This window comes from Electrona antarctica, assembly GCF_951216825.1.
Source record: "Electrona antarctica genome assembly, chromosome: 21".
Taxonomy (NCBI): Eukaryota; Metazoa; Chordata; class Actinopteri; order Myctophiformes; family Myctophidae; genus Electrona; species Electrona antarctica.
The window spans coordinates 6,942,764-6,968,947 of NC_136802.1; the positions used below are offsets into that span (position 1 = coordinate 6,942,764).

The following is a 26,184-nucleotide window of genomic DNA, read 5'->3' on the forward strand; positions in this document are numbered from 1 at the left end:
AGCGTTATTTCAGCTCCGGTGGTCACCTCACCACCGAAAATCCAGACTATGAATGAGCCTTATCTGTCTGTCTGTGTGTCTGTCTTTGAATGGTTTCTATGTTTTGTCCCAACACCTGTGTGTTTTACCTGAAGCACATCATGTAGCCATCACTTCATCCTGCCTCACAGAGTCTAATGCTGAGAGAATATACCTTATTTTCACAAATGGGCTCAATCTTAAAAATCTCTCTCTCTCTCTCTGTGTAAAAATAGCAGTTTTATAGTAGATTGAGACTTTTTTTTCCAATTGGGGATGGGTGTTTCGTATAGCAATACCTGCTGTTAATGATCCTATATATAAGATTGATTTCTGCAGAATGTGGACCTGTTCTCGTCTGCTCGGAGTGCCGTAACTAGGTCAATAATTACCCATGCTCCCTTTGTGTTCTACAGCCAAACCAACCAACTTGCCTCTTCCTTTGACCCCAGAGTCTCCAAAGTAAGTGTGAGAAGTTTTTCCACATTCTTCTAAAGGCAACAACAAACAAAAGGCAAAAAAACAGAAAAAGACACAAAGTGAAAGAAAACTATACAGACTATAAGCACCCAAGATGAGGCATTTGCGCAACTTCTCATTTCCATTTCTTTGATCACAAAAAAGGCTGACATGAAGTCCCCCCCCCCCCCCCTCTCACCTGAGAAGTAAAACACTGCATGCACTGTTTTTTGTCTTGCAGTGACCACAAGGGATCACCGTTTGAGAACAAAACCATTGAACGCACATTGAGTGTGGAGATCGCTGGAACCCCAGGTAAGCTCCACCTTGGATCTAAACATATATTTTTGAGTGGTGCAACCACTACCTTATGGAGCTAGTGTGTGGGTGGGTGGGTGGCTGGCTGGCTGGCTGGCTGGGTGTCCTGAGCACGAAAACAGCATGGTTGTTTTTCACCACCTGTGCGCAACCTAACACACACACACAAACACACACGCACATATTAACTGTATATATGGGGATTTCGGGTGTGCCAGTTCAGTGACAGTACAGTACAGTACAGTACAGTACAGTACAGTACAGTACAGTACAGTACAGTACAGTACAGTACAGGGTACAGTAGAGGGACCCCCACACGGTAACTCTGTCATTTCTCAACCGTTTCGGACGCGGGGCGGCTCGCCGGAATCGGGCCGGCACCCTGGGTGCGTTCCTGTGGGTCAGGATCCCCCCCCCCCAGGGACTCCCACACGGAGTTGCACCACTCACTTCACATGGGTGTGATTTTTTAAAGATTCGATTTTCTTTCTTTCTTTCTTTCTTTCTTTCAAGCTCTCAATGCAACACATTCGCATCTTGCAGATCAGCTATTTTCACTATTTTCTAAATGTTTCTAAAGTATAGAATAGGGCTCCAAGTGGTTAATGGGATTGTATTTTTCCTAGAACAAAACGAGCAACACAAATATATATATATATATTTCGCAACGCAGTTCCCTTACGCCATCATTAGTCATGGATTAACCTGTACTGAGTGCCTCAGTACTTTTCCCAGCGTGCTGATAGTTCCATTAGGGTTCAGAGTTCAAGGTGAAGCCATTTGAGAACATTTTTATGTGCCCAGGTATTGATTAGGCTTTACAATTTCCTTAGGGTTTTATTAGCGAGTTCCACCCCCTCCTTCTCGCTGGCCCTCCTCTCGCTTCTCTTCATGCGTCAACAACGTGTTAAAGGGATATTTTCCCTTTTAAAACACTTTCCTTTTTTACCCGAGGCGGGGTTGGCGAAAGGGCCTTTCTGTGTGGAGTTTGCATGTTGTCCCCTAGGGTAGGACAGGTACCCTCACATGTTCTCCCTGTGTCCCCTAGGGTAGGACAGGTACCCTCACATGTTCTCCCCGTGTCCCCTAGGGTAGGACAGGTACCCTCACATGTTCTCCCCGTGTCCCCTAGGGTAGGACAGGTCCCCTCACATGTTCTCCCCGTGTCCCCTAGGGTAGGTACCCTCACATGTTCTCCCCGTGTCCCTTAGGCCTAGGGTAGGTACCCTCACATGTTCTCCCCGTGTCCCCTAGGGTAGGTATCCTAACACAAAACATGCAGTAATCCTGGTCTCTAAACTGCCTCCCCCTGGCCAGCCGAGGCGCCTGATGGAGGGGAATGGAACTGGTCGGAATAACGTGTTCCTTCCACGCGCTATGTCCGGCCAGGGAAACTCTCCCCTGTCAGGTGAAAAGAAGCAGCTTGGACTCCTCATGCATAGAAGGAAGCATGAGGTTCCCCCCCCCCCCCCAGGTTGGCAGAGGAAGTGTAGCACCCAGGATTACATTCGATAATTGACACTGGGTGAAAGAATGGGTTGCAAAATCGTGGGATAAGAAATTATTTCATTTTAACGTACTGTATACACATCTTTGGTTCTGGTGACTAATATTGTCCTTCTAATGCGTAAGGGTGCCTGCTTCCTATAAAGATGGATGATGGGGGTTCAAGTGGTTAATAACATCCATTCCTAGCCATTCCTCGCCCTTTAGATCTTAATGTTCTCTTTACTGTGACGGCTCACTTAGCCGATACATCAGTGGAACATTGATATGGCAGTGTTATTGTTTTAATTGGTTTTGCCACGTAATTCAGTTTTGCCCCAATATAATCTGCGGTCTCCTTTTTGTTTTGTCCCCGTACGGACAGGTAATGTGATTAGGAGACATGTGGGTAATACTCCCATGTTAAGATTTGATATTTATGGCCTGGATGCCATTTTGCAAATGGGGTCGTTGTGCTCTGGGATCACGAGTGTCGTTATCATCATCATCCTCGTGTATTATATATTTATTAATTAACTGTGTAAGAGGAAAGCTATAGGCAGAAAGGTAATTAAAAGGAGCCAAACGACGTGAATGTCAGCCAAGGCTTCCAACATCAAGCTCCCTCTCTCTGTCTGTCTCTCTCTGTCTCTGTCTGACTCTGTCTCACTGTCTCTCTGTCTCTCTCTCTGTCTCTCTCTCTCTCTCTCTCTCTCTCTCTCTCTCTCTCTCTCTCTCTCTCTCTCTCTCTCTCTCTCCCAGAGTGCATTAAGCAGGTAATTATTCCGCCCCCCCATCGCCCCACTAAGATTAATCATCCTAGGTCAATAAAAAAACAAAATGGTTGCCCTTTTCTCCCTCACACCACAATGTGTGGTGTTGCGTGAGTGAGCCTCTTTCTGGCTGCATGGTACTCATTTACCAGAGCTGGGGGGAAATGGCCCTCGACGACGTCCGCGCGCCTGACGTCCGTCCTCTGCAAGTCAAGGTGATGTGTTCTTTTCACCGTGCCGCCGCCCTCAACACTCAAACGAGGGAAGTTTAGTCGTGGCACACCCAGCGAGGCCCTACGGCCACCCTGCTGTTGACCCTAGCCATTTAACCCCTGGCGTTATTTAAGCATAAGGGGGTCAAAGGGGACGCGGAGGTGGGGGACCTAGACCGGGGGGGGGGGGGGGGGGGGAGGGGATGTTGGCTAAGCTCTCGGGGCAATCAGGCACGGTTAATGTTTGGTCCTGTTTTACTGCATGTGGGTTAGTCTGTTGACCCGCGGGCCAAATCCAGGCCGGTTCTGGCTCTGTTGTTCCGCCATGGTCCTGCAAACAGAGACCCTCACCTGGGCAGCCTTTTTTATTAGATGGAGAAGCAGTGGTGGAAAAAGTATTGTTTTACTTAAGTAAAAGTACCAATACTGCAATTTAGAACTATACAGTTTTACTATAAGTAAAAGTATGGAATTTAAAATGTACTTGAGTAAAAGTATACAAAGGTATTGGCATCAAAATGTACTAAAAGTAAAAGTACTCATTGTGCAGAATATGCCATTTCACAAGTTCAAAGTGTGTACAAAATCTATTGAAAATAGCAGATCTACAAGCTCACAATGCGTCGCAACGCGACGCATTGTGAGCTTGTAGATCGGCTATTTTCAAATGGCCGAAATGTATAGGGTTGAAGTGGTTAATGTATGTTTTCTAATCAAAATTAAAATCTCCAAAGTAACTAAAGTTTTCAAATAATTGTAGTGGAGTAAAAGTACAAATCTTGGCTCCGAGATGTAGTGGAGTTAGAAGTAAAAGTACTGGAAATTGGAAACACTCAAGTAAAGTACAAATACCTCAAAATTGTACTTGCAGTACAGTACTTAAGTAAAAGTACTTAGTTACTTTTTTTACACCACTGTGGAGAAGTCATCATGCACCGAAAGGGACTCGTCTAGAACAGAATTCCTTGGGGATTATATAGTCCCCGAGTCCCCCAGCCACTGATAGACGAGTAGGGGATGGTAGTAAGAGTATCTTTACTACCAGCCACTGATAGACGAGTAGCGGTTGTTGGTGAAAGCTTTATGATCCAAAGGTGACGTGTCCTTAGTAAACCCAAAGTAGCATTCCACTACAAAAGAGATTATGGCGGCCGGCGGTGTAATTGATAACGAAGGTGGAAGCCAGCCAAGTGGGCGGCGGCCGGCGGTGGCACCATTCATTCAAGACCTGAGACGGGTCAGTAGTTCAGCCGTTGGAAACTTTTCCGTGATTTGTTGGCAGCGTGTCTGTCATCATCTCTACTCATTTATTTATTTATAACTACCGTATATGAGTTGTAGTAAAAGTTTTCCACGGTTAGGTATACCTAGATGTGTGTCATCGGTGTAGGGGGCGTAGCCACGGTGTATAGGGCAGGCAGGCAGTGCAACTTACTAGTGCTGAGATTAAAATAGGGTGCATTTTGCATCCCAAAACGCAGTTTATAGTTAAGGGACGCAATAAAACAACGACCTCTGCATCCACGGGATGCACTACTGTACTACTGTACTGTTTTTTATTCTAGTTTATTTTGCTAGCTTTAGTTATAATAATCATTTCTTCTTGTTTTCTACATGAATATAACCACATTATAACCATATAAAATGAAATGGGAGATAAATGCTGCAATTTGTAAAAATGGCAAAAATATGACTCCTAACGTTGTTGAAGTGGGACTCATCGAATGTCCCTGGGACTCATTCTAAAAGACCATCCCGGGACTCCATTACATTGAAAACCTATTTACTTCACTGCTAGTGGAACGGTTTTGTGTTCCGCAACTTATTTTCAGCTGTATGTGGTGATTAACAACCAACGGTAACATACTTGTTGGTCCATGTTTTCTTGGTGTCGCCCCTCAGAGGTGCAGTAGTAACAACAACAACAGGCAGAAAAGGCCCCCCCGGAGGGTTTTGACTGTTAAGGCCTAATCTCTGCCAGGCTAATAGATTTACCCTGCGCTGCCGCCGTGTTGTCTTTAATTACTGTATCTGGTGACACTCGGGTGGTCTATGGTGCTGCTATTTGCATGGCTTACCGCCGGATCAACGCTTTAAGCCCCGAGTTGTTATTCGCTCCGAGGTCTCCTCGCAATTTACAGTCGGAACGGAAACAGATTAGAAAACTCCCCCCTCTCTCTCTCCGTCTCTCCCTCTCTCTCCGTCTCTCCCTCTCTCTCCGTCTTGTGTCTCCTCGGTGGTTAACTCCCCTCTCTCTCTCCGTCTCTCCTCTCTCTCTCCGTCTCGTGTCTCCTCGGTGGATAAACTCCCCTCTCTCTCTCTCCGTCTCTCCCTCTCTCTCCGTCTCTCTCTCTCTCCGTCTCTCCCTCTCTCTCCGTCTTGTGTCTCCTCGGTGGTTAAACTCCCCTCTCTCTCTCCGTCTCTCCCTCTCTCTCCGTCTCTCCTCTCTCTCCGTCTCTCCCTCTCTCTCCGTCTCTCCTCTCTCTCCGTCTCTCCCTCTCTCTCCGTCTCTCCCTCTCTCTCCGTCTCTCCCTCTCTCTCCGTCTTGTGTCTCCTCGGTGGTTATGATTGGTGTTCGTGCGGGCAGCGTGCATCCATCACCGGCGGGTTGGACTGAGAGGCACATATTTATCTAATTCTGATTTATTTCGCCCACCGCTGCTAATGGCCCCTAGTTTACGACCCCACGCGAGCATTGTTTTGGACAGATGGCGCTTCGTCGGTGAAACAGAAGTTCCTCAGGCAGTTTGTGGCACCCACACCCCCCCACACCCCCCCACCCCTGCTTTTCATAGCTCATTTCATTGGCATAATGATATAGATATACTATATATATAGCTGGCTTCCTCAGTTTTGTGGAACACGGCAACAACCCTTAGTGTCACTATATCAGAGACGGGGAAGGGGAAAGAGGGGAGGAGAAAAGCATGCAATCCTTACTGTCGAAAAACCCAGATAATAAGTGGGATGATATGTCCTTGGATCAGGCGTACGAAACATGGGGGAAAAGGGGCTTCCTATATCCATGTATATCGCCTCCTCCTGCATTCTCTATGCCGCGCCTGCCTGCCTCCCTGGGTGGCGTACTCTTTACACAGGATGTGATACTAATAGCTGTCATTTGGTGCAATTCGCCGGCGAGGGGGGGAAGAGTGATGTACATGCATAAGGAAGGTAAAGAAGAAGAAGAAGGGAGAGTGTGGGTGTTTCAAAGCGTCTGAGTTTGACTCCACCAAGAGTGTTTAGCAGCAGCAACGAGTGTGTGTGTGTGTCTGCGTCTGTGTGTGGACAGACTCGTACCGCCCCGAGACAGAGTGGAGGAGAGAGGAGGAGGAGAGGAGAGAGAGGAGGAGAGGAGAGATGCTGAGGGACGGAAAGTGAAGAAAGGAGAGATTGATTTGCAGAGGATGGATGGATGGATGGCAGGCAGACAGCGAGATAGAGAAGGCAGAAATGGAGAATGGAACGAGACTAAAACATATAGCAGGAAGAGAACGGGGGTATAGCGGTGGCGGCGGCGGCGCCCGTTTGTGTGAGTGCATTAACAATGCCATAAAGTGGGCTCATCTCAGGACTCGCCCATATAACTGCCATCTGGTCTGGTCGTAAATCTGCCGTGGGGGTCGGCCTGGGTACACACGGTGGGGAGGTGCCATCTGAGGTAGAATGGCAACCCGTCGCCATCGCCCAGCAGCACCTCCGCATATTCCATTTCACAGTAGACGAGGCAGCTAGCTCGCCGTCATGCCAAGCTTCCATGTCGAGAGCACGGCGCCGCGTGCCAACAGCATGTCGACATGATGCTATGATATATGGATATACCTGCAGCAATATGGTGACATGTACTTAGGGAGTCTGAACGTGGTGGTGACACACTGTATATCTGTCTGTTTATCTATTTACATATAGTGAGTGACATTAGACTGTATACATGAGGAGTACTAAAATGGTGACATATACCTTTGAAGTAGTAAACATAATGAGATGTACTTAATTAACCCATTCTGGGCGGGAACCCCGTTTGGTGTTTTAAAGCATTATGTTATGTTTTAGCCATTGAAAAATAGCAGATCTACAGGTCTGTAGGTCTGCTATTTTTTGAAAAATCATGAAAATGTGGCGAGTCTTTGAATATATATTCTTTCAGAGCGAATGTTTTTAGCTCAAATCTTTGCTTCTGGGGGGGTCACCGGAACAACATATTTTCAGATGGGGGGTCGGCGGCCAAATACAGATAATCTTGGTGGTCCTTGACATGGAAATTCTTGAGAACCACTGACATAGAAACATGGGTATTGTACATTAGAAGACATTTTTTTTAATCGTTTTCAGGTGTAAATGGGTTAATTAAAGAGCAGTATAGCATGATGCCGTTGAGTAGCAGCAAGGTGACGTATAATTTAGTAACGGTAGCAACACGCCACGTCTTCACGGATTCACCACGTTTTTCCAAGTCTATGCTTTTATTCAGATGGATTTGGCTGCTGTCCAGTCAGTGTAGAGAGCAAGTATCGTTCCTCCGACCCAGGATTTAAAGGACAACTTTAGTTTTTTTCAACCAAGTTTCATGTTTTAGTTTGTTATTAGAGAAAGTAAAAGATGAGTGTTAAAAAAAATTCATTTGCTGCTTTCTTTCGTTTTAGGGATTTTAGCTGTTTTTGACAGGGGGGCGGGGGCATTCGAGCAAGGGGCTAAATATGTATTTTTTTACCAAATTTTATAGCGACTTATTTTTGTATTATTTACTATAGTCCTACTAGACCCCAAGACATTACATCTGGCCACAAAAGATCACAAGATCTACTGAATGTGTCAAACTGACATATTGAGCCTATGACACACAGTGTGGCTTCCCCCCAATAGGCTACCTTCACATTCAGTAGATCCTGTGATCTTCCGTGGCCAGATGTAATTTCCTGGGGTATATTAGGACTATAGTAAATAATAAAAAAGAAATCACCATAATATTTTGTAAAGAAATACATATTTAGCCCCATGCTCGAATGCCCCCGCCCCCCTGTCAAAAACGGCTAAAATCCCTAAATCGAAAGAAAGCAGCAAATGAAGAAAGATTAACGCTCATCTTTTACTTTCTCTAATAACAACCTAAAACATGAACCTTGGTTGAAGTTGTCCTTTAACTTTTTTTCCCTTCCCTTCATCACATGCTTTATTTGTCCTCTAGTCTACAGCGATGTGTGGTATGTTTTCTTTCTTTTTTTCTCTTCTCCTGGAGAGAGAGAGAGAGAGAGAGAGAGAGAGGAGGGGGATCTGCTGCCCAAGGTCAGAGAGGAAGGGGATGGCAAGTCATCCGTGTAACAGCGCTGGCATATTAAGTTACACCGAGCATTACATTAATCTGTCAAGATTGCAATAAAATGGGGATCAGGATTAGGCCACGTGAAAGTGAATATTTTAATCAGGGCTGTGTGTGTCCACTGTCCATAAACTGACCGTGGAGCTATGGATGAGTGGACGAACACGAGGGCAGGTTTGCATTACAATTCCATTCCTTTTCATTGACCACCCCCTCCCCCCTCCTCTCTCTCTCTCTCTCTCTCTCTCTCCAGGTCTGACACCACCTACCACGCCCCCACACAAAGCCAGTCAAGAGAACCCTTTTAAAGCATCGCTCAAATCCAAGTTGTCCTCATGTTCCTCCTCGGCCCTGGCGTGCAAGAGGGCCCGGCTGCAGAGCGAGGCGGGCCCCGGCGCTCTGGGGGGGGCCCCGGGGGGCGCCCTGGGCGGGGGCCCCGGCACAGGCAGGAAGGGCCCCGAACAGACTGAGCTGTACGCCCAGCTGAGCAAGGCGTCCACCGCCCTCCCCACCCTGCACACGGCGGTGGTGGTGTCGGGGGGCGGCGGCGGCCCGGAGGAGCATCGCGGCGGCGCTACTAGCAACGCTAAGCGGGCGGCGCCCCGCGGTTATGGCGACCACGACTATTGCCAGGCATCAAAGAAGGCCGCCGCGGCCGTGACCACGGCACACACGACGACAGCGGCAGCGCCAGCAGCCACCACCCCGGGTGGCGTTGCTCCCATTCCATTCGGCGTGGTGGTGGAGGACAGGCATCGTGTGGAATGTAAGGACTCGGCCGCCATGTTGCCGCTGTCCTCCTCCTCTTCATCGTCATTGTCGTCCGCATCGCCATGCTCTTCCACCACCACCACCGCATCGTCATGCTCTTCCACCACCGCATCGTCATGCTCATCATCCTCTACTTTGGCTAAGCAGCTGCGGCAGAGTTGTCCCTCCGCGGCCAATCCAGAGACGGCGGCTCCCCGGGGGCGGGGTCACGGGGAGCAGCGGACCCCCGCCGCCACGCGTGCCGGCCACGCCTCCTCACAGCAGGAGCCCTCTTCCGCCGCGGCCGCCGCCCGGAAACCCCTGCGCGACCAGGAGATCAGAGCGGAACTCAACAAGCACTTCGGCCTGCATCTTCCGCAGGCCATCTGCGGCAGCCTGCAGGGGGCGCCAGAAACAGCAGGCAGCAATAAGGGGGACAAAAACAACAACAGCACCACCCACCCCCAGCAGCAGCCACCCGAGAAGGCCGACATTAAGGACGACGCTGGCTGTTCTCCACAGAGGCTTCCCGGAGGCTACCTGCATCCAGGGTTCAAGGACGCTGGTTGTTCTCCACAGAGGCTTCCCGGAGGCTACCTGTATCCAGGGTTCAAGGACGCTGGCTGTTCTCCACAGAGGCTTCCCGGAGGCTACCTGCATCCAGGCTGTTCTCCACAGAGGCTTCCCGCAGGCTACCTGCATCCAGGCTGTTCTCCACAGAGGCTTCCCGGAGGCTACCTGCATCCAGGGTTCCACGCCTTCAACGACGAGCTGGAAGAGCTGGGCGAGGGCCGCGAGGGCCGCTTCCCCCTCTACCCCTGGGAGGGCACGCCTCTGGGCCTATTCTTTGACTGCTCGCCCTCCTGCTCTCCCCCGTCCAGCTGCTCACCCTCGCGAGGCTCCGTCTCCTCCCCGTCCCCCTCCTCCCTCCTCCTGTCCCCCAGCAGACCCTTCCGCTGGCCCGGCGGCGGCGCTAGCGGCTCTCGGTCCCGCTCTCGGTCCCACTCCGGATCCCGGAGTTCCTCTTCTCGCCACAGGAGGCGCTCCCTTTCCAGTTCGCCCGACGGACGGCCTTCCTCCTGGTAAGCTGTTTTTTTTTTGCCTTTATTTTATATTTTTTATGGAGGGACAGACAGTAGGCTGACAGGAAATGGGGAGAGAGATGGGGGGAAGACATGCAGTAAAGGCCATCGGGAGTCGAACCCGCGGCACACTGCCAGACTGGATTACCAGCCAAGGTGCCTGGACCGTTGAGCCACGGCCCAGGCCGGTAAATGTGTCTTTGCACTCGCACTCTAATCTTGCACGCACACACACGCACACACACACGCACGCACGCACACACACGTCCCAACACTTTGCCCCCGTCGACCCTTCACAGCTGTTTGAGCAGGCCTAGGCCACAGCAGGGGGTGTAGTCACACAGACTCCCTCAGTCGTCAGACCTGGTGTCAGAGAGGATTGACCCCCTGATCGACCCCCTGATCCTCTGTTAACATGCTACGGTACACCTTAGCCTCTGCTTAAACGCAGGAATAATTATGTATGTGTGTTTATAAGAAAGCCTGGAACAAAGGAGGGTATGAGTCAAAGATGGGGAGAATGCCAGCCAGGCATTCTGCCTGGCTGTGTGGGGGACAATGACTAGTCAAAGCCCACTCCAACACCTTATTCAACCAGGTGGAATGACCCACAACACGGGGACAAATTCATGTTTTTCTGCTTGAATGAATTGTCGAATTTCCCCAACATCACGATCAACAGCTAGTGCACACGATAAGAAAATCTACCACGGGAAAAAAAGAGAGAGAAAACTATAAATATGAGTGCAGGCGCCCAAAGGCATTGGACTTTACAGAGCAGTGTGAGATTTCCTCCTCAGGCAGGGAGTTTTGTTTGAGCTTCTTCGTGACTCTCATCCCCCCCCCCCCCCCCTCCCTCCCTCACACACTCTTGTTTCTCTCCATTTGATGCCAGGGCTATTGTTTTAAGCTGCAGCTGTTGTTTTTGCTGAGTGGCGAACCCCCCCCCCCCCCCCCCCCCCCCCCCATCTTTCACATCCCCCTGAGATGAAAGCCAAATCCAGGCTGTGCACAAAATGTAGTCCCGGAGCCCCTCATCTCAAAAGAGACTGATCCCCGTCCACAGCTCTGTGTGAGAACTACATTTCCCAATGCTTTTCCTTTGATCATAGCTGGGGGAGTTTGTGTCGGGCTTTTTGACAGAGGACCAGCAGCGCTAGAAAAAAAAACGCAGTTACTGCGATGGACTGGGAAGCGAGTACATTCACAGTTTATCAGTGGCTGTTCATTGAATGCAGGCCCCAGTGACTCGGTTTGTTTGCGCTGATTACATAAAGGTCACTTCACTGAGTCTGCAGGCCCAATAGAATCATGGGTTTTTATTCTGTGCAGCTAGGCCGGGCTCTTATCCTGCTTCTCTGCTATAACCAAGTCGCTTTAAAACACTGCCTTGTGCCCAAGTTACTCATTGACAAAGTCTTAATGCTATTCTGCACAGAATTTAAAACTGATACCGAGAAGAATATTCTGGAAAATATTGAGTTTAAAGTTCAAGCACGATAGAGAATATGGGAACACAGGCAACCCTCTTATCTTTTGCAAGCAAGTTTTCTGGTGAAAGTCTTCAGTGAGCAACTTTATTCACCGAATCCAATTTCTCTGCTTATAAAGTTCCCTACAAGTACACGGTCCTCCTCCCCGCTATGATCCAAAACTCACTGGCAGGGCCTGTGCTTCGCTGAGACGCCCAAACGTCTCCCACTCTATAATTCAACTCCATCCTGCATGCTCGGACTCAGTTAAATTATTAAGCAACGTGAGCTAACAGAGTGTGAGCTGTAACAAGCTTTAGACTTAGAGCCACCGAGACCAGTTGACCTATACCTTCATACAACATAGATAGATAGACAAGACATAGATAGATAAACAAGCTTTAGACTTAGAGCCACCGAGACCAGTTGACCTACTGTATACCTCATACAACATAGATAGATAGTAGGGGTGGGACGATATGGGTACCCCATGATACGATATATATCGCGATATTAGGCCCTCGATAACGATAATATCACGATATTCGATATATTGCGATATTTGCGATATATCGATATATTGTATGAAATGTCATCAACGATATATCACGATATCTGCAACTACAAAATACTTGGAACTGAAAAAATGCAGCATTTTGTATTCCCACAAAGCTGTTTGGAGACTTTGGACAAATCCCCATCCAGTAATTCAGTACTTCTGGTTGCTGTGGAATCTGGGTGGGATTTGCTTTATTTTAGCTGTCATTTCCTCCTTTTCTAAACATGTTGTTCATCACTTCATTATGAACATTTCAAATTTCGATATTTTATTAATCAATATTGATTATTTATCGCGGGAGGACGTATCGATATATATCGCCATATCGATATTTCAGCACACCCCTAATAGATAGATAGCGGCACACAAGCAATATACAGTATCTGCCAGCACTGCTGTAGTAAATGAGCGAAGCAGCCGATACAGAGAAAGTTCTGTAGCGGAGCATCTGGAGCTGCTTCAACGTGCCCTGGGCTGGGCTTTATGAATTTAGATAGCTTTTATATTAAATTGGGACTGCGCAATTATAACGTAATTTGTTAACAGATGAGTGTATTAATTAACATTTCCTAGTGTGTGTGAGTGCATAACCCAAGTATAAGTGGGGAGTCAGTGGGCTTATCGTTGTGGTATCGTGGAGTGGGCTTATCGTTGGTATCGTAGTATAAGTGGGGAGTGGGCTTATCGTTGGTATCGTAGTATAAGTGGGGAGTGGGCTTATCGTTGGTATCGTGGCCGAGATCAAGGGGTGTCCTTTTCAATGCGCTAGATCAGTCTCGGTGGTTTTCCCAAACCTTTTATTAGCTCCAGAGCCAAAAGATAACTCTAACACAAGTCTCCCTAGGACCCAAACTAAGGGAAATAGTCGATCTACAAGCTGTGAATCTGCTATTTTCCCCCCTCTTAATTAATGGATTTTTCAATAGAAATATATAACTGCTCTAGTATTCATAACACGGTGCCTGTGATTGAACATAGAGCCTTGTGGTCTAAAGCCTAGAGGCGAGAGTGTTGAGCTCCCAGGAAACATGTAGAGTGTTGAGCTCCCAGGAAACATGTAGAGTGTTGAGCTCCCAGGAAACATGTAGAGTGTTGAGCTCCCAGGAAACATGTAGAGTGTTGAGCTCCCAGGAAACATGTAGAGTGTTGAGCTCCCAGGAAACATGTAGAGTGTTGAGCTCCCAGGAAACATGTAGAGTGTTGAGCTCCCAGGAAACATGTAGAGTGTTGAGCTCCCAGGAAACATGTAGAGTGTTGAGCTCCCAGGAAACATGTAAAGTGTTGAGCTCCCAGGAAACATGTAGAGTGTTGAGCTCCCAGGAAACATGTAGAGTGTTGAGCTCCCAGGAAACATGTAGAGTGTTGAGCTCCCAGGAAACATGTAGAGTGTTGAGCTCCCAGGAAACATGTAGAGTGTTGAGCTCCCAGGAAACATGTAGAGTGTTGAGCTCCCAGGAAACATGTAGAGTGTTGAGCTCCCAGGAAACATGTAGAGTGTTGAGCTCCCAGAAACATGTAGAGTGTTGAGCTCCCAGGAAACATGTAGAGTGAGTTGAGCTCCCAGGAAACATGTAGAGTGTTGAGCTCCCAGGAAACATGTAGAGTGAGTTGAGCTCCCAGGGAACATGTAGAGTGTTGAGCTCCCAGGAAACATGTAGAGTGTTGAGCTCCCAGGAAACATGTAGAGTGTTGAGCTCCCAGAAACATGTAGAGTGTTGAGCTCCCAGGAAACATGTAGAGTGAGTTGAGCTCCCAGGAAACATGTAGAGTGTTGAGCTCCCAGGAAACATGTAGAGTGTTGAGCTCCCAGGAAACATGTAGAGTGTTGAGCTCCCAGGAAACATGTAGAGTGTTGAGCTCCCAGGAAACATGTAGAGTGTTGAGCTCCCAGGAAACATGTAGAGTGTTGAGCTCCCAGGAAACATGTAGAGTGTTGAGCTCCCAGGAAACATGTAGAGTGTTGAGCTCCCAGGAAACATGTAGAGTGTTGAGCTCCCAGGAAACATGTAGAGTGTTGAGCTCCCAGGAAACATGTAGAGTGTTGAGCTCCCAGGAAACATGTAGAGTGTTGAGCTCCCAGGAAACATGTAGAGTGTTGAGCTCCCAGGAAACATGTAGAGTGTTGAGCTCCCAGGAAACATGTAGAGTGTTGAGCTCCCAGAAACATGTAGAGTGTTGAGCTCCCAGGAAACATGTAGAGTGAGTTGAGCTCCCAGGAAACATGTAGAGTGTTGAGCTCCCAGGAAACATGTAGAGTGAGTTGAGCTCCCAGGGAACATGTAGAGTGTTGAGCTCCCAGGAAACATGTAGAGTGTTGAGCTCCCAGGAAACATGTAGAGTGTTGAGCTCCCAGAAACATGTAGAGTGTTGAGCTCCCAGGAAACATGTAGAGTGAGTTGAGCTCCCAGGAAACATGTAGAGTGTTGAGCTCCCAGGAAACATGTAGAGTGAGTTGAGCTCCCAGGAAACATGTAGAGTGAGTTGAGCTCCCAGGGAACATGTAGAGTGTTGAGCTCCCAGGAAACATGTAGAGTGTTGAGCTCCCAGGAAACATGTAGAGTGTTGAGCTCCCAGAAACATGTAGAGTGTTGAGCTCCCAGGAAACATGTAGAGTGAGTTGAGCTCCCAGGAAACATGTAGAGTGTTGAGCTCCCAGGAAACATGTAGAGTGAGTTGAGCTCCCAGGAAACATGTAGAGTGAGTTGAGCTCCCAGGAAAGATGTAGAGTGTTGAGCTCCCAGGAAACATGTAGAGTGTTGAGCTCCCAGGAAACATGTAGAGTGTTGAGCTCCCAGGAAACATGTAGAGTGAGTTGAGCTCCCAGGAAACATGTAGAGTGAGTTGAGCTCCCAGGAAACATGTAGAGTGTTGAGCTCCCAGGAAACATGTAGAGTGTTGAGCTCCCAGAAACATGTAGAGTGTTGAGCTCCCAGGAAACATGTAGAGTGTTGAGCTCCCAGGAAACATGTAGAGTGTTGAGCTCCCAGGGAACATGTAGAGTGTTGAGCTCCCAGGAAACATGTAGAGTGTTGAGCTCCCAGGAAACATGTAGAGTGTTGAGCTCCCAGGGAACATGTAGAGTGTTGAGCTCCCAGGAAACATGTAGAGTGTTGAGCTCCCAGGGAACATGTAGAGTGTTGAGCTCCCAGGGAACATGTAGAGTGTTGAGCTCCCAGGAAACATGTAGAGTGTTGAGCTCCCAGGAAACATGTATAGTGTTGAGCTCCCAGGAAACATGTAGAGTGTTGAGCTCCCAGGAAACATGTAGAGTGTTGAGCTCCCAGGGAACATGTAGAGTGTTGAGCTCCCAGGGAACATGTAGAGTGTTGAGCTCCCAGGAAACATGTAGAGTGTTGAGCTCCCAGGAAACATGTAGAGTGTTGAGCTCCCAGGGAACATGTAGAGTGTTGAGCTCCCAGGAAACATGTAGAGTGTTGAGCTCCCAGGAAACATGTAGAGTGTTGAGCTCCCAGGAAACATGTAGAGTGTTGAGCTCCCAGGAAACATGTATAGTGTTGAGCTCCCAGGAAACATGTAGAGTGTTGAGCTCCCAGGAAACATGTAGAGTGTTGAGCTCCCAGGAAACATGTAGAGTGTTGAGCTCCCAGGAAACATGTAGAGTGTTGAGCTCCCTGAAACATGTAGAGTGTTGAGCTCCCTGAAACATGTAGAGTGTTGAGCTCCCAGGAAACATGTAGACTGTTGAGCTCCCTGAAACATGTAGAGTGTTGAGCTCCCAGGAAACATGTAGACTGTTGAGCTCCCTGAAACATGTAGAGTGTTGAGCTCCCTGAAACATGTAGAGTGTTGAGCTCCCAGGAAACATGTAGACTGTTGAGCTCCCTGAAACATGTAGAGTGTTGAGCTCCCTGAAACATGTAGAGTGTTGAGCTCCCAGGAAACATGTAGAAACATGTAGAGTGCATACAAGCTGATTGGCTGTGGCTCAGGAGGTAGAGCAGGTCGTCCAATGATCCCTGGGTCGGCGGTTCGAATCCCGGCTCCTCCTCCTGTCCACATGTCGAAGTGTCCTTGGGCAAGACACTGAACCCCACGTTGCCTCCAGTGAGTCGGTCGGTGTGAGCTCGCCACCGTTGGTGTGTGAATGTGGGAAGTGAGGACGCTGGCGTTGACTGTTCGCCGCTTCACCTCCCAATGTATGAATGAATGAACCATTGTAAAGCGCTTTGAGCACTTGGAAAAGCGCTATAAAAATGCAATTCATTACGACAAAATCCCAAAGCTGTGCAGCGTGCATCGTGAAAAACAAAGTATACTTTAGTTTTTAAACTTGATCTAATGAAAGCAAATTCATAGATACTACAGAGACTATGATGACTATTATTTCCATCACAAATGTATTACTAACTGATTGCTGTTGTGTTTGGTCTCCCCACCAGGTCTCGTTACAACACAGACTGCAGCGCGCTACGCTCCCGGACTCACAAGAGCCCGCAATCTCAGTCTCGATCTCCTCTCGGTCGAAGGCCAAGGTGACTTTCTGGAATTATTACGTTTTAATTATTTTTGTTTTAAATTATTATTATAGTGTGTCATTCATCTATGTTTAACTACAGAGATCATTTGAGGACACATTTCATAATTACATCCTGTCAAAAGTGCGTGCGTGCGTGCGTGCGTGCGTGCGTGCGTGCGTGCGTGCGTGCGTGCATGCGTGCGTGCGTGCCTGCGTGCGTGCCTGCGCGCGCGCATGCATGTGTGTGTGTGTGTGTGTGTGTGTGAGATGGTAGGCAGGGGGACATGATAGAAGGCAAGGGATGAGGATTGAAATAAGGCAAGAACAGTTGAATAGAAAGATACATGACACGGGAAGGCGAGCAGAATGCAAACACTTCCAAGCTCAAAATAATGTCACCACTCAGGAGCACCTTGATGTCTCTGTTGTTCGCGTCACACACGGAAAATTAAGAACTTGCTGTTGATTTCCCGTCCCTGACGACAAAGATCCAGGCAAATGTGTATAATTGATCAATGACAGCGCAGCAAATCTGTGAGCATACTAATAATGCGCATTCTTCCTACTACAACTGTATAGTTTGTTGACGTCCCATATGGCCCCCAGCGGCAACGCCATGACACTAATTCAACTCAGTAGTTTCTGTACTTTCCTCATGTACCCTCGCGGGCCCAGACAGTCCATTTGAAATGCAGAGAGAGAGAGAGAGACGTGCTGGCACGGTGTGGGGAGTGAGGGACAGAGGGAGACAGAGAGAGAGAGACAGAGAGAGCCTGACACTATTCCAGCGCTTCAAGCTGATTTGGCGCCCACGCCACCTAATGACAGCCGACAAGCTGGGAGAGTTGCTTATCACTCAGGAAACTTAGTGGACACATGCCGCGGACCGACCGCCGGTGGTCGCGGCTGGGGCTGGAGTGGAGGACAGGGGCGGTGGGAGGGAGGGAGGGAGGGAGGGAGGGAGGGAGGGTACATTGGCTGGCAGAGAAGGAGAGGAGGCAGGGACAAAAGTTTCACTTCCTTCCCCCCCCCCCTGGTGAAGCCCTAACTAAGCAGAAAGTAATGACATGTGAAGTTGTGCTGACGGCAGCAACTGCGTTCGGCTCCGACTGCGCCGCTCCCCGGCACTCCCCCACAGGCCTCTGCTGCGGGATCCCGCAATCGCGGTGCGTTTTGCGAGGAGTTGTCTTATTAGCGTGTCACCCACCCCCCCCACACACACACACACACACACCCTCCTTGCTGTTTGTTTGTCTGTTGGTTGTTTCTTTTAGTAAGGGCATTTTATCAGGTATCTGGGAACTAAATCTAAAGACATTTCTTCACCAATGTGTTTCTAAAGGTGTCTAATAACATGTACTAAAAGTTTGAAATTCAACTCCTGTGGGAAATTTGAGTTATTAGCACAATATGTGACCATACCATTAACATCCTATATATAAGGACGAGCCGAGCAGAGGGAGAGGCAAAAGCAGAAAGCAATAGTGAGTCAAAAAAAATCCAAATCACATGCTACAAAGAATGATGATTCTTTGTAGCATGTGACATATGAAACTAGGGGTTTTTCATGATTCTGAATCCATTCCAAGCATTAGTTTTGCACAAAAAACACTAATTGGGCTAATTTCGGCCATAACCACTTGCCCAAATGTGCTGACCGCATCACATTTGTGATGACGGCTATGGCTGTTTTCCTCCCAAGGAGTGTTTTTTGTGCAAAACTAATGCTTGGAATGGATTCAGAATCATGAAAACGTACTCTTATTTTCTGCTGGTGTCAGAGATCATGAATGTTGTTTTGTCGTGCCACACGGTTACGGGGAAAAGACGGCGATGCTCACGGCCGCGTCTCTTTGTCTCTCCTCTGCAGGTATGACAGCTATGAGGAGTACCAGCACGAGAGGCTAAAGAGAGAGGAGTACCAAAGAGACTACGAGAAGCGGGAGTTTGAACGAGCCGAGCAGAGGGAGAGGCAAAAGCAGAAAGCAATAGTGAGTCAAAAAGCTCTGGGGCCGGCCCAGCACACACACATCAACTTCAAGTTTATTAAAATTAAATCACTATACATAAGAATACATAATTCATTTGATGCACAGTCCTTGGTTATGATTCTCACTGTTTATATCAAATTGATAATGTATTTTTGAATAGAAAAAGGTATAATAGCCCAGCAAGCCAAATTACGGCATGATGACGTTATGACGACGTCCTCCGGTGACTCCGGTAACGTTCAGGACTAGGCCAGATCACAACCCATACGGGGATGATCTTTACGACATTTTCAGGACGTCTTCACCAGTTGAAATAATATAGCTAATTCTGCCCAAGATCGGACTAGTTATGATATGACTTAAGTTGATCTGGCCTCGATCAGACTCTCTCTGATTCATCCAGGGACGTCCGTCTTAGTGGGGAGAATTTATGTTGGTTGAAATCAGGTGATATTCTGGGCCAGATCTGACTAGTCTTGGTTTGACTTGATCTGGCCCCAATAGAGACGTCACTAATTCGTCCAGGTCCTGACTGTGCTTGCTGGGAGGGTTAAAAAAACTGTTAAACTGTACCTCATTTTTTTAGGTTTATATAACTGCTGTGAGCGTGTAAAAAATAAAAATGGACGGATCCATTTGTGGGTCCATTTTTACACGGCCAGAGTCTGGTCCTCGCCAGGCTGTGTGCCACAGAGACGTTCTGCAGGGAGGATGCATGCAAAGTGACTTCCTGAATGATTCAGGCGACAGGCCCTTCCTCCTCGTCTCCTCGGGTTGGGTATTTTTAACATCCATGTGGTGTGGAAACACTGTCCAGTCTTATTAATCACTCCACGAGAGATACAATGTTAAAGAGGAAAGAAAGAAAGAAAGAAAGAAAGAAAGAAAGAGGAACTGGGGGGGGGGGGCAATTGGGGAGTTCATTTTCATTTAATTTCATTTCATTTAATTTTATTTCGCACATAGTGTAACACAATACAGTACAAATCATAATAGATAACAATTAATATCTTTCATAATTCATTTGTCTTTCATACAGTATCTGATACACCTATGACGAAAAGGAGCAGGAAGAAGAATAAATTCTTATAAATACCTGCCCCCTTTTCACTTAAAAGTTTACTTTACTTTATTGATTGGCGCATACACATAAATACACACTAAACACTAAACAAAACAAAACAAAAAAACTAACAAAAAACAAAAACAAAACAAAAGAGTAAAACAAAACAAGCAAGAAGTTGAGCAATGACACGTGCAATAAATGATAGCTCTAGCTCTAGTTAACCTATTCATCGTCTTCATATTGTCTAAATATTTGATTTTTGTAATTTCTTTTAAATTTTAAAAGGGGGTGGGGCATGACTGCTTACTATAGTGGTGTGTGTGTGTGTGTGTGTATGTGTGCGTGTGCATGTGAGTGTGTGCGCCCGTGTGCGGTGGTGCTGGTGGGGGGTGGGGTATAATATCTTCTTTACACATTGAATCTGATGCAATAAATATCGCATCTCTTTGTCCCCCCGCCCGCCATCCCCCTCATCCCCCTCCTCCTCCTCCTCCTCCTCCTCCGTCTCGGTGGTGAAATTACTCCGGTTTCCAACAGGGTAACCCCAACTCCCACCTGCTGAGAAATGCACACGGCAGATAATGCAATATTGCACACATGGCTTGGCGTGCATACATTTTCAGAGAGGAAAAGAGGGAGACAATTATAAGCAACGAAGCCCAAGCTGTCAGCCAGGGTTTCGCTGGCCATGGGGGGATGCGAACGTCTCTCTCTCTCTCTCTCTCTCTCTCTCTCTCTCTCTCTCTCTCTCTCTCTCTCTCTCTCTCTCTCACACTCTGACTCTCTCTCTGTCATTCACATGCCCACACATACACACACACAGACAGCTCTCGGGGTGCCATCGCGAAAAGACCACCTATTTATCAGTTGTCAGCAACTAACCCAATTTGGGCGGGTACCCCTTTTGGTGTTAGCATTATGTTATGCTTTAGCTATTGAAAAATAGCAGATCTACAAGCTCATAGCGCGCCACCGAGTGGCGCGCTACGAGCTTGTAGGTCTGCTATTTTTGAAAAATCGAAGAACGACTGACATAGAAACATAGCTTTTTCAGAAAACTGTCAGGATGTAGAAGACATTTTTAGAATCTGATCTCAGGTCAAAATGGACTAAACCCCTAATTCAGCAAACACTTTTGTCTCAAACTGGATGTAAGCATTTCAGAGAGTCGGCAGAACACGGAAAAAACAGTACATCCTAGTTAATATGTATTTTTGTTTCCGCTGCTGCGAGTCACAAACAGGCCCCCGATGCCAAGGTGAACTTTGAGCTTACAGTGTCAGGCAACTGATTTACAAGTATAAGTTACCAGTGGCCTCGAGACGGTGTTCATAATTGGATAGTCTCATTGGACTCCCAGTAAATGAATGAATGAATGAATAAATAAATAATACTAGTCATAGAACATAGCTCCAGGGCGTCTTGCAGCATTACATGATTAGATGATTATTATGATCGGATGCAATTAAATTAAACCACCCCCAAAACTCTTAATTGCAGCCTGGTGCAACTTGTAACAAGTAAACGTATCAATACAGAGTACTCTGTATAAATCTGAGTTGTATAATGTAATGAATTATGTAAAGTAAACATGCTGTAAATGCAATTGTGAAATGGTGTCTTATAAACCCATGAGGGTTTGGGGCACAGTGTGTGCAGGACACGAAAAAAATAAACAATAAAAATGTAAAAACTGCAATGTAGAAGTACTCTGTTACAAGTAAATGTCTGATAAGACATTGTGTAGCTTGTAGACGAGCTATTTTCAAATGGCCGAAGGGTTGAACTGGTTAATGTATGTTTTGTAATAATGTAGATAATCAAAATCTACAAAGTAACTAGTAACTAAAGTTGTCAAATAAATGTAGTGGAAAAAAAGTACAACATTTGACTGGAAATTGGAAAATACTCAAGTAGTAAAGTACAAATAAATTAAAAAGATTTTTATTTATTTTTTACAAAAATGTACTTGCTGTAGTTACGTTCCATCCACTGGTTCCTAAATGATTCTTCTGTGACCCCCATGACCTCTCACCCCCCCATCCCCCCCACCCCCCCGTAGGGCCTGCTATCGTTTTTAATGCTTCTCGTATCAGGTTATGAATGGCCTGTGTGTAAAATGACACTTTCTTTGCAATCATTAAAAAAAAAAATCACTGAAAAATTGATTAAAATCGCTGTCGCTTGATTAGCTGCAGGGAGGAGGAAGGAGTGAGACGACAGACACGAAGCACTTCTGAACCCTCAGCTCATCAGATAAGAGAAAAGCCATTAAAACAAAGTTATATGGATATAGGGCTGGGCAATTAGCCAAAAATATAACCAAACCCACATTTAAGAACAAATAACCCAACTTAACCCATTTTGGGCGGGATCCCCTTTTGGTGTTAGCATTATGTTATGCTTTAGCTATTGAAAAATAGCAGATCTACAAGCTCATAGCGCGCCACTGAGTGGCGCGCTACGAGCTTGTAGGTCTGCTATTTTTGAAAAATCAAAGAACGACTGACATAGAAACATAGCTTTTTCAGAAAACTGTCAGGATTTAGAAGACATTTTTAGAATATGATCTCAGGTCAAAATGGGTTAATGTCACTCATGTATAGGTTAATCGAATAATCGAGAAGCAGTATTTGTCTTTGTAAACCCTGTATCATGTACTATAAAGCTGTACAATAGAGCACCGGAGTCCTGACGTACTGTAACTCGCTCATCCGTTTTTTAAAGTAAAACATTTGAGCACTTTTTTTTTCTTCCACCACTGCAGAAAAGTTTCCCCAGAGGGCAGGGCCTATATAGCCACAGCACTGAAGGATCAAGCCCAATTAACTCAGTTAGGCCTGACGTCGACATTTTAAAAATGTCTTCTAAATCATGACAGTTTTCTGAAATACCATTATGTTTCTGTATCAGTGGTGCTCAATATTTCATGTCAAGGACCCCCAAAATCATATGTAATTGGTCGCCGAGCCCCATCTGAAAATATGTTGTTCCAGGGACCCCCCCAGAAGCAAAGATTTGAGTTAAAAACGTTCACTCTAAAAGTATATAATAATTCAAAGATTTGAGGCACATTTTCACGATTTCTCAAAAATAGCAGACCTACAAGCTCGTAGCGCGGCACTCGGTGCCGCGCTACGAGCTTGTAGATCTGCTGTTTTTCAATAGCTAAAGTAGAACAGAATGCTTAAAACACCAAAAGGGGTTCCCGTTCCGAATGGATTAATGTGGCCTCTGCGGGCTCTAGGTGGGGGCCAAGAGAGACACTACTGACTCTGCCTTTTATGCTTCCCTCTCTCTCTCTCTCTCTCTCCCTCGATGTTAACGAGCAGGAGGAGAGGCGGGTGGTGTACGTGGGGAGGCTGAGGTCCGACAGCACGCGGACGGAGCTGAAGCGGCGCTTTGAAGTCTTCGGAGAGATCGAAGACTGTACCGTCAACCTGAGGGACGACGGGTAAGTAAGGTGGAGGTCCCCCCCGTGGGGAGGACTGTGTGTGTGTGCGTGTGCGTGTGCGTGTGCGTGTGCGTGTGCGTGTGTGTGTGTGTGTGTGTGTGTGTGTGTGTGTGTGTGTGTGTGTGTGTGTTGCGTGTTGTGTAAAAGTACATTTACTTAAGTACTGTACTTAAGTACAATTTTGAGGTATTTGTACTTTACTTGAGCATTTCCAATTTCCAGTACTTTTACTTCTACTCCACTACATCTCAGATCCAAATATTGTACTTTTTCTCCTATAGCCGCCACTCTGCGTGGCAGCTAGCTAGGGAGGCGCGCAGTGTTCACTCTGCGTGGCAGCTAGCTAGGGAGGCGCGCAGTGTTCATTTATAGCTTATACCTGTAGTTTCTGCCCTTTTAATCCGACTCACCCTCTGGGTAACAAGCAACACAGAAAGAGATCTTTCAGTCTTAACCCATTTTCGGCGGGAACCCCTTTTGGCGTTAGCATTATGTTATGCTTTAGCTATTGAAAAATAGCAGATCTACAAGCTCATAGCGCGCCACCGAGTGGCGCGCTACGAGCTTGTAGGTCTGCTATTTTTTTTAAATCTTGAAAATGCGGCACAAATCTTTGAATATATATTCTTTCAGAGCGAACGTTTTTAACTCAAATCTTTGCTTCTGGGGAGGGGGAGTCCCTGGAACAACATATTTTCAGACGGCGGCCAAATACATGAAAAAGGTTTAGCACCACTGACATAGAAACACAGGTTTTTCAGAAAACTGTCATGATTTACATTTTTTTTTAATTTCGACGTCAGGCCTAAATGGGTTAATTGCTGAACTAAGTTTCAAAGCGAAGGCAAAGTGCTACAGTGTGTGAGTCACACGACAGAGCCTCTGCATTCCATTCTGCCCCCAAAGATACACTTTTATTGATTTTAGCTTTTGCATATAAATAGCACAGACCGTCAAGGATATAGGAAACAAAACACACACACACACACACACACACACCACCCCGCCCGCCCCAATCAATGCACCAGCCACTCTCTGACGTTTCATTTTCTATTCCTGATCCATCCCAGGGACCATTTTGGCTTCATCACCTACCGCTACACTTGCGATGCCTTCGCCGCCCTTGAGAACGGACACACCTTACGCAGGTCAAACGAGCCGCAGTTCGAGCTGTGCTTCGGCGGACAAAAGCAGTTCTGCAAATCGAATTACACAGACTTGGGTAAGTGTATAAGTGCAGCTTGCTCCTTGCGTTATTTCCCCCCCGCCCCGCTCTCTCTCTTTCTCTCTCTCTCTCCCAAAACACGCGCGTGCACACACACACACAGACACACACACAGACACAGACACACACACAGACACACACACAGACACACACACACACACACACACACACACATACAGACACACTGCACAGACACACACACACAACCTGGAGTTATCAGCATTTACGAGGCTCTTGCTGCTTGCTGTGGGGGGGTTGGTGTGGCCCGCGCCGAGGGGCATCAAAGGGAAGGGAAAGGGGGGGGGGATAGATAGAAAGGAAAAAGAGACGAGTCTTGAGTGATGCTTTTAGGTTCCAAAGAGCACGTCTTTATGTACAGTACAAGCTGCACTGTACGGGCCACTCGCTGCCTGGAAGATGCAGAGGAGAGAGAGAGAGAGAGAGGGGGCAAGCAGAGTTCAGGGGTGATGCCGTGAGCATGCCCACACAACATGCACACTATACTCCCCCCCCCCCCGCCCCACCCCTCTGCACTCGAGGGTTGCGGCTGCCGCGTGTCCAGGAATAGAAGGCCGATTCCATTACTGTGTCATCCTACTTTGTCAATATGAGGTACTTAAAAGCATGTATACCGTTGTTTGGATATCCTACACGGTGGTGTACGTTTTCATGCGCTTACGTACGTGTGCGTGCGTGCGTGCGTGCGTGCGTGCGTGCGTGCGTGCGTGCGTGCGTGCGTGCGTGCGTGCGTGCGTGCGTGCGTGCGTGCGTGCAGGGGCAGGTGAAGTGAATGTGGAAAGAGGAATAAATGAACTTGTGAAGGGAAGGACTGGAGTAACAGTGAAGAGGTGAGGGAGGGGGGGGGGGGGGGTAGAAGGAGGAGTGGAAGGTGGCAGCCCAAGGTTAAGTCCCAGCGGCCCCCACCCCTCCCCACCCAGCGGCCCCCACCACCCCTCTCATCCGGAGTGAAGCTCCATCTGTTGCCAGCTGTTGCGATGCTCCAACAAGGCAGGACCTCAGTGTGGCTGCCTATCATCTGCACAGAGGGATGGGCCATAAAGGCAGGACCTCAGTGTGGCTGCCTATCATCTGCACAGAGGGATGGGCCATAAAGGCAGGACCTCAGTGTGGCTGCCTATCATCTGCACAGAGGGATGGGCCATAAAGCGACAATGTTTGAGCCTAGATGTGCATATTATGCACATCTGCATTTCTGGAATGGCTGATTGTGTGTGTCTGTGCGTGCGTGCGTGCGTGCGTGCGTGCGTGCGTGCGTGCGTGCGTGCGTGCGTGCGTGCGTGCGTGCGTGCGTGCGTGCGTGCGTGCGTGCGTGCGTGCGTGCGTGCGTGCGTGCGTGCGTGCGTGCAGGATTGACATCTGGTTGGTCTATCAGCATTCTCCTCATGTAACGATGCAAGATGGCGCTTCTGTTCTTCAAAAGCATGCATGCAGCCTTGTAGTTGTAGAGTGCCTTTTGCTAAAAGCTTAAATGTGAACTGACTCACCTCTGAATGTGTAAAGCAGCC

General features: G+C 47.5%; 1 protein-coding gene across 1 annotated transcript in view; it reads left to right on the plus strand.

The window, feature by feature from the left end:
* The window catches only part of ppargc1a (peroxisome proliferator-activated receptor gamma, coactivator 1 alpha), a 53,641-nt gene that overhangs the window by 22,608 nt on the left and 4,849 nt on the right, over nucleotides 1-26,184 (plus strand). The window contains exons 5-11 of the mRNA XM_079490634.1: nucleotides 435-480; nucleotides 719-792; nucleotides 8,836-10,414; nucleotides 16,846-16,938; nucleotides 18,793-18,913; nucleotides 23,312-23,433; nucleotides 24,504-24,655. Of these exons, the coding sequence (XP_079346760.1) occupies nucleotides 435-480; nucleotides 719-792; nucleotides 8,836-10,414; nucleotides 16,846-16,938; nucleotides 18,793-18,913; nucleotides 23,312-23,433; nucleotides 24,504-24,655 (2,187 nt within the window). The remainder of the gene's footprint in view (nucleotides 1-434; nucleotides 481-718; nucleotides 793-8,835; nucleotides 10,415-16,845; nucleotides 16,939-18,792; nucleotides 18,914-23,311; nucleotides 23,434-24,503; nucleotides 24,656-26,184) is intronic.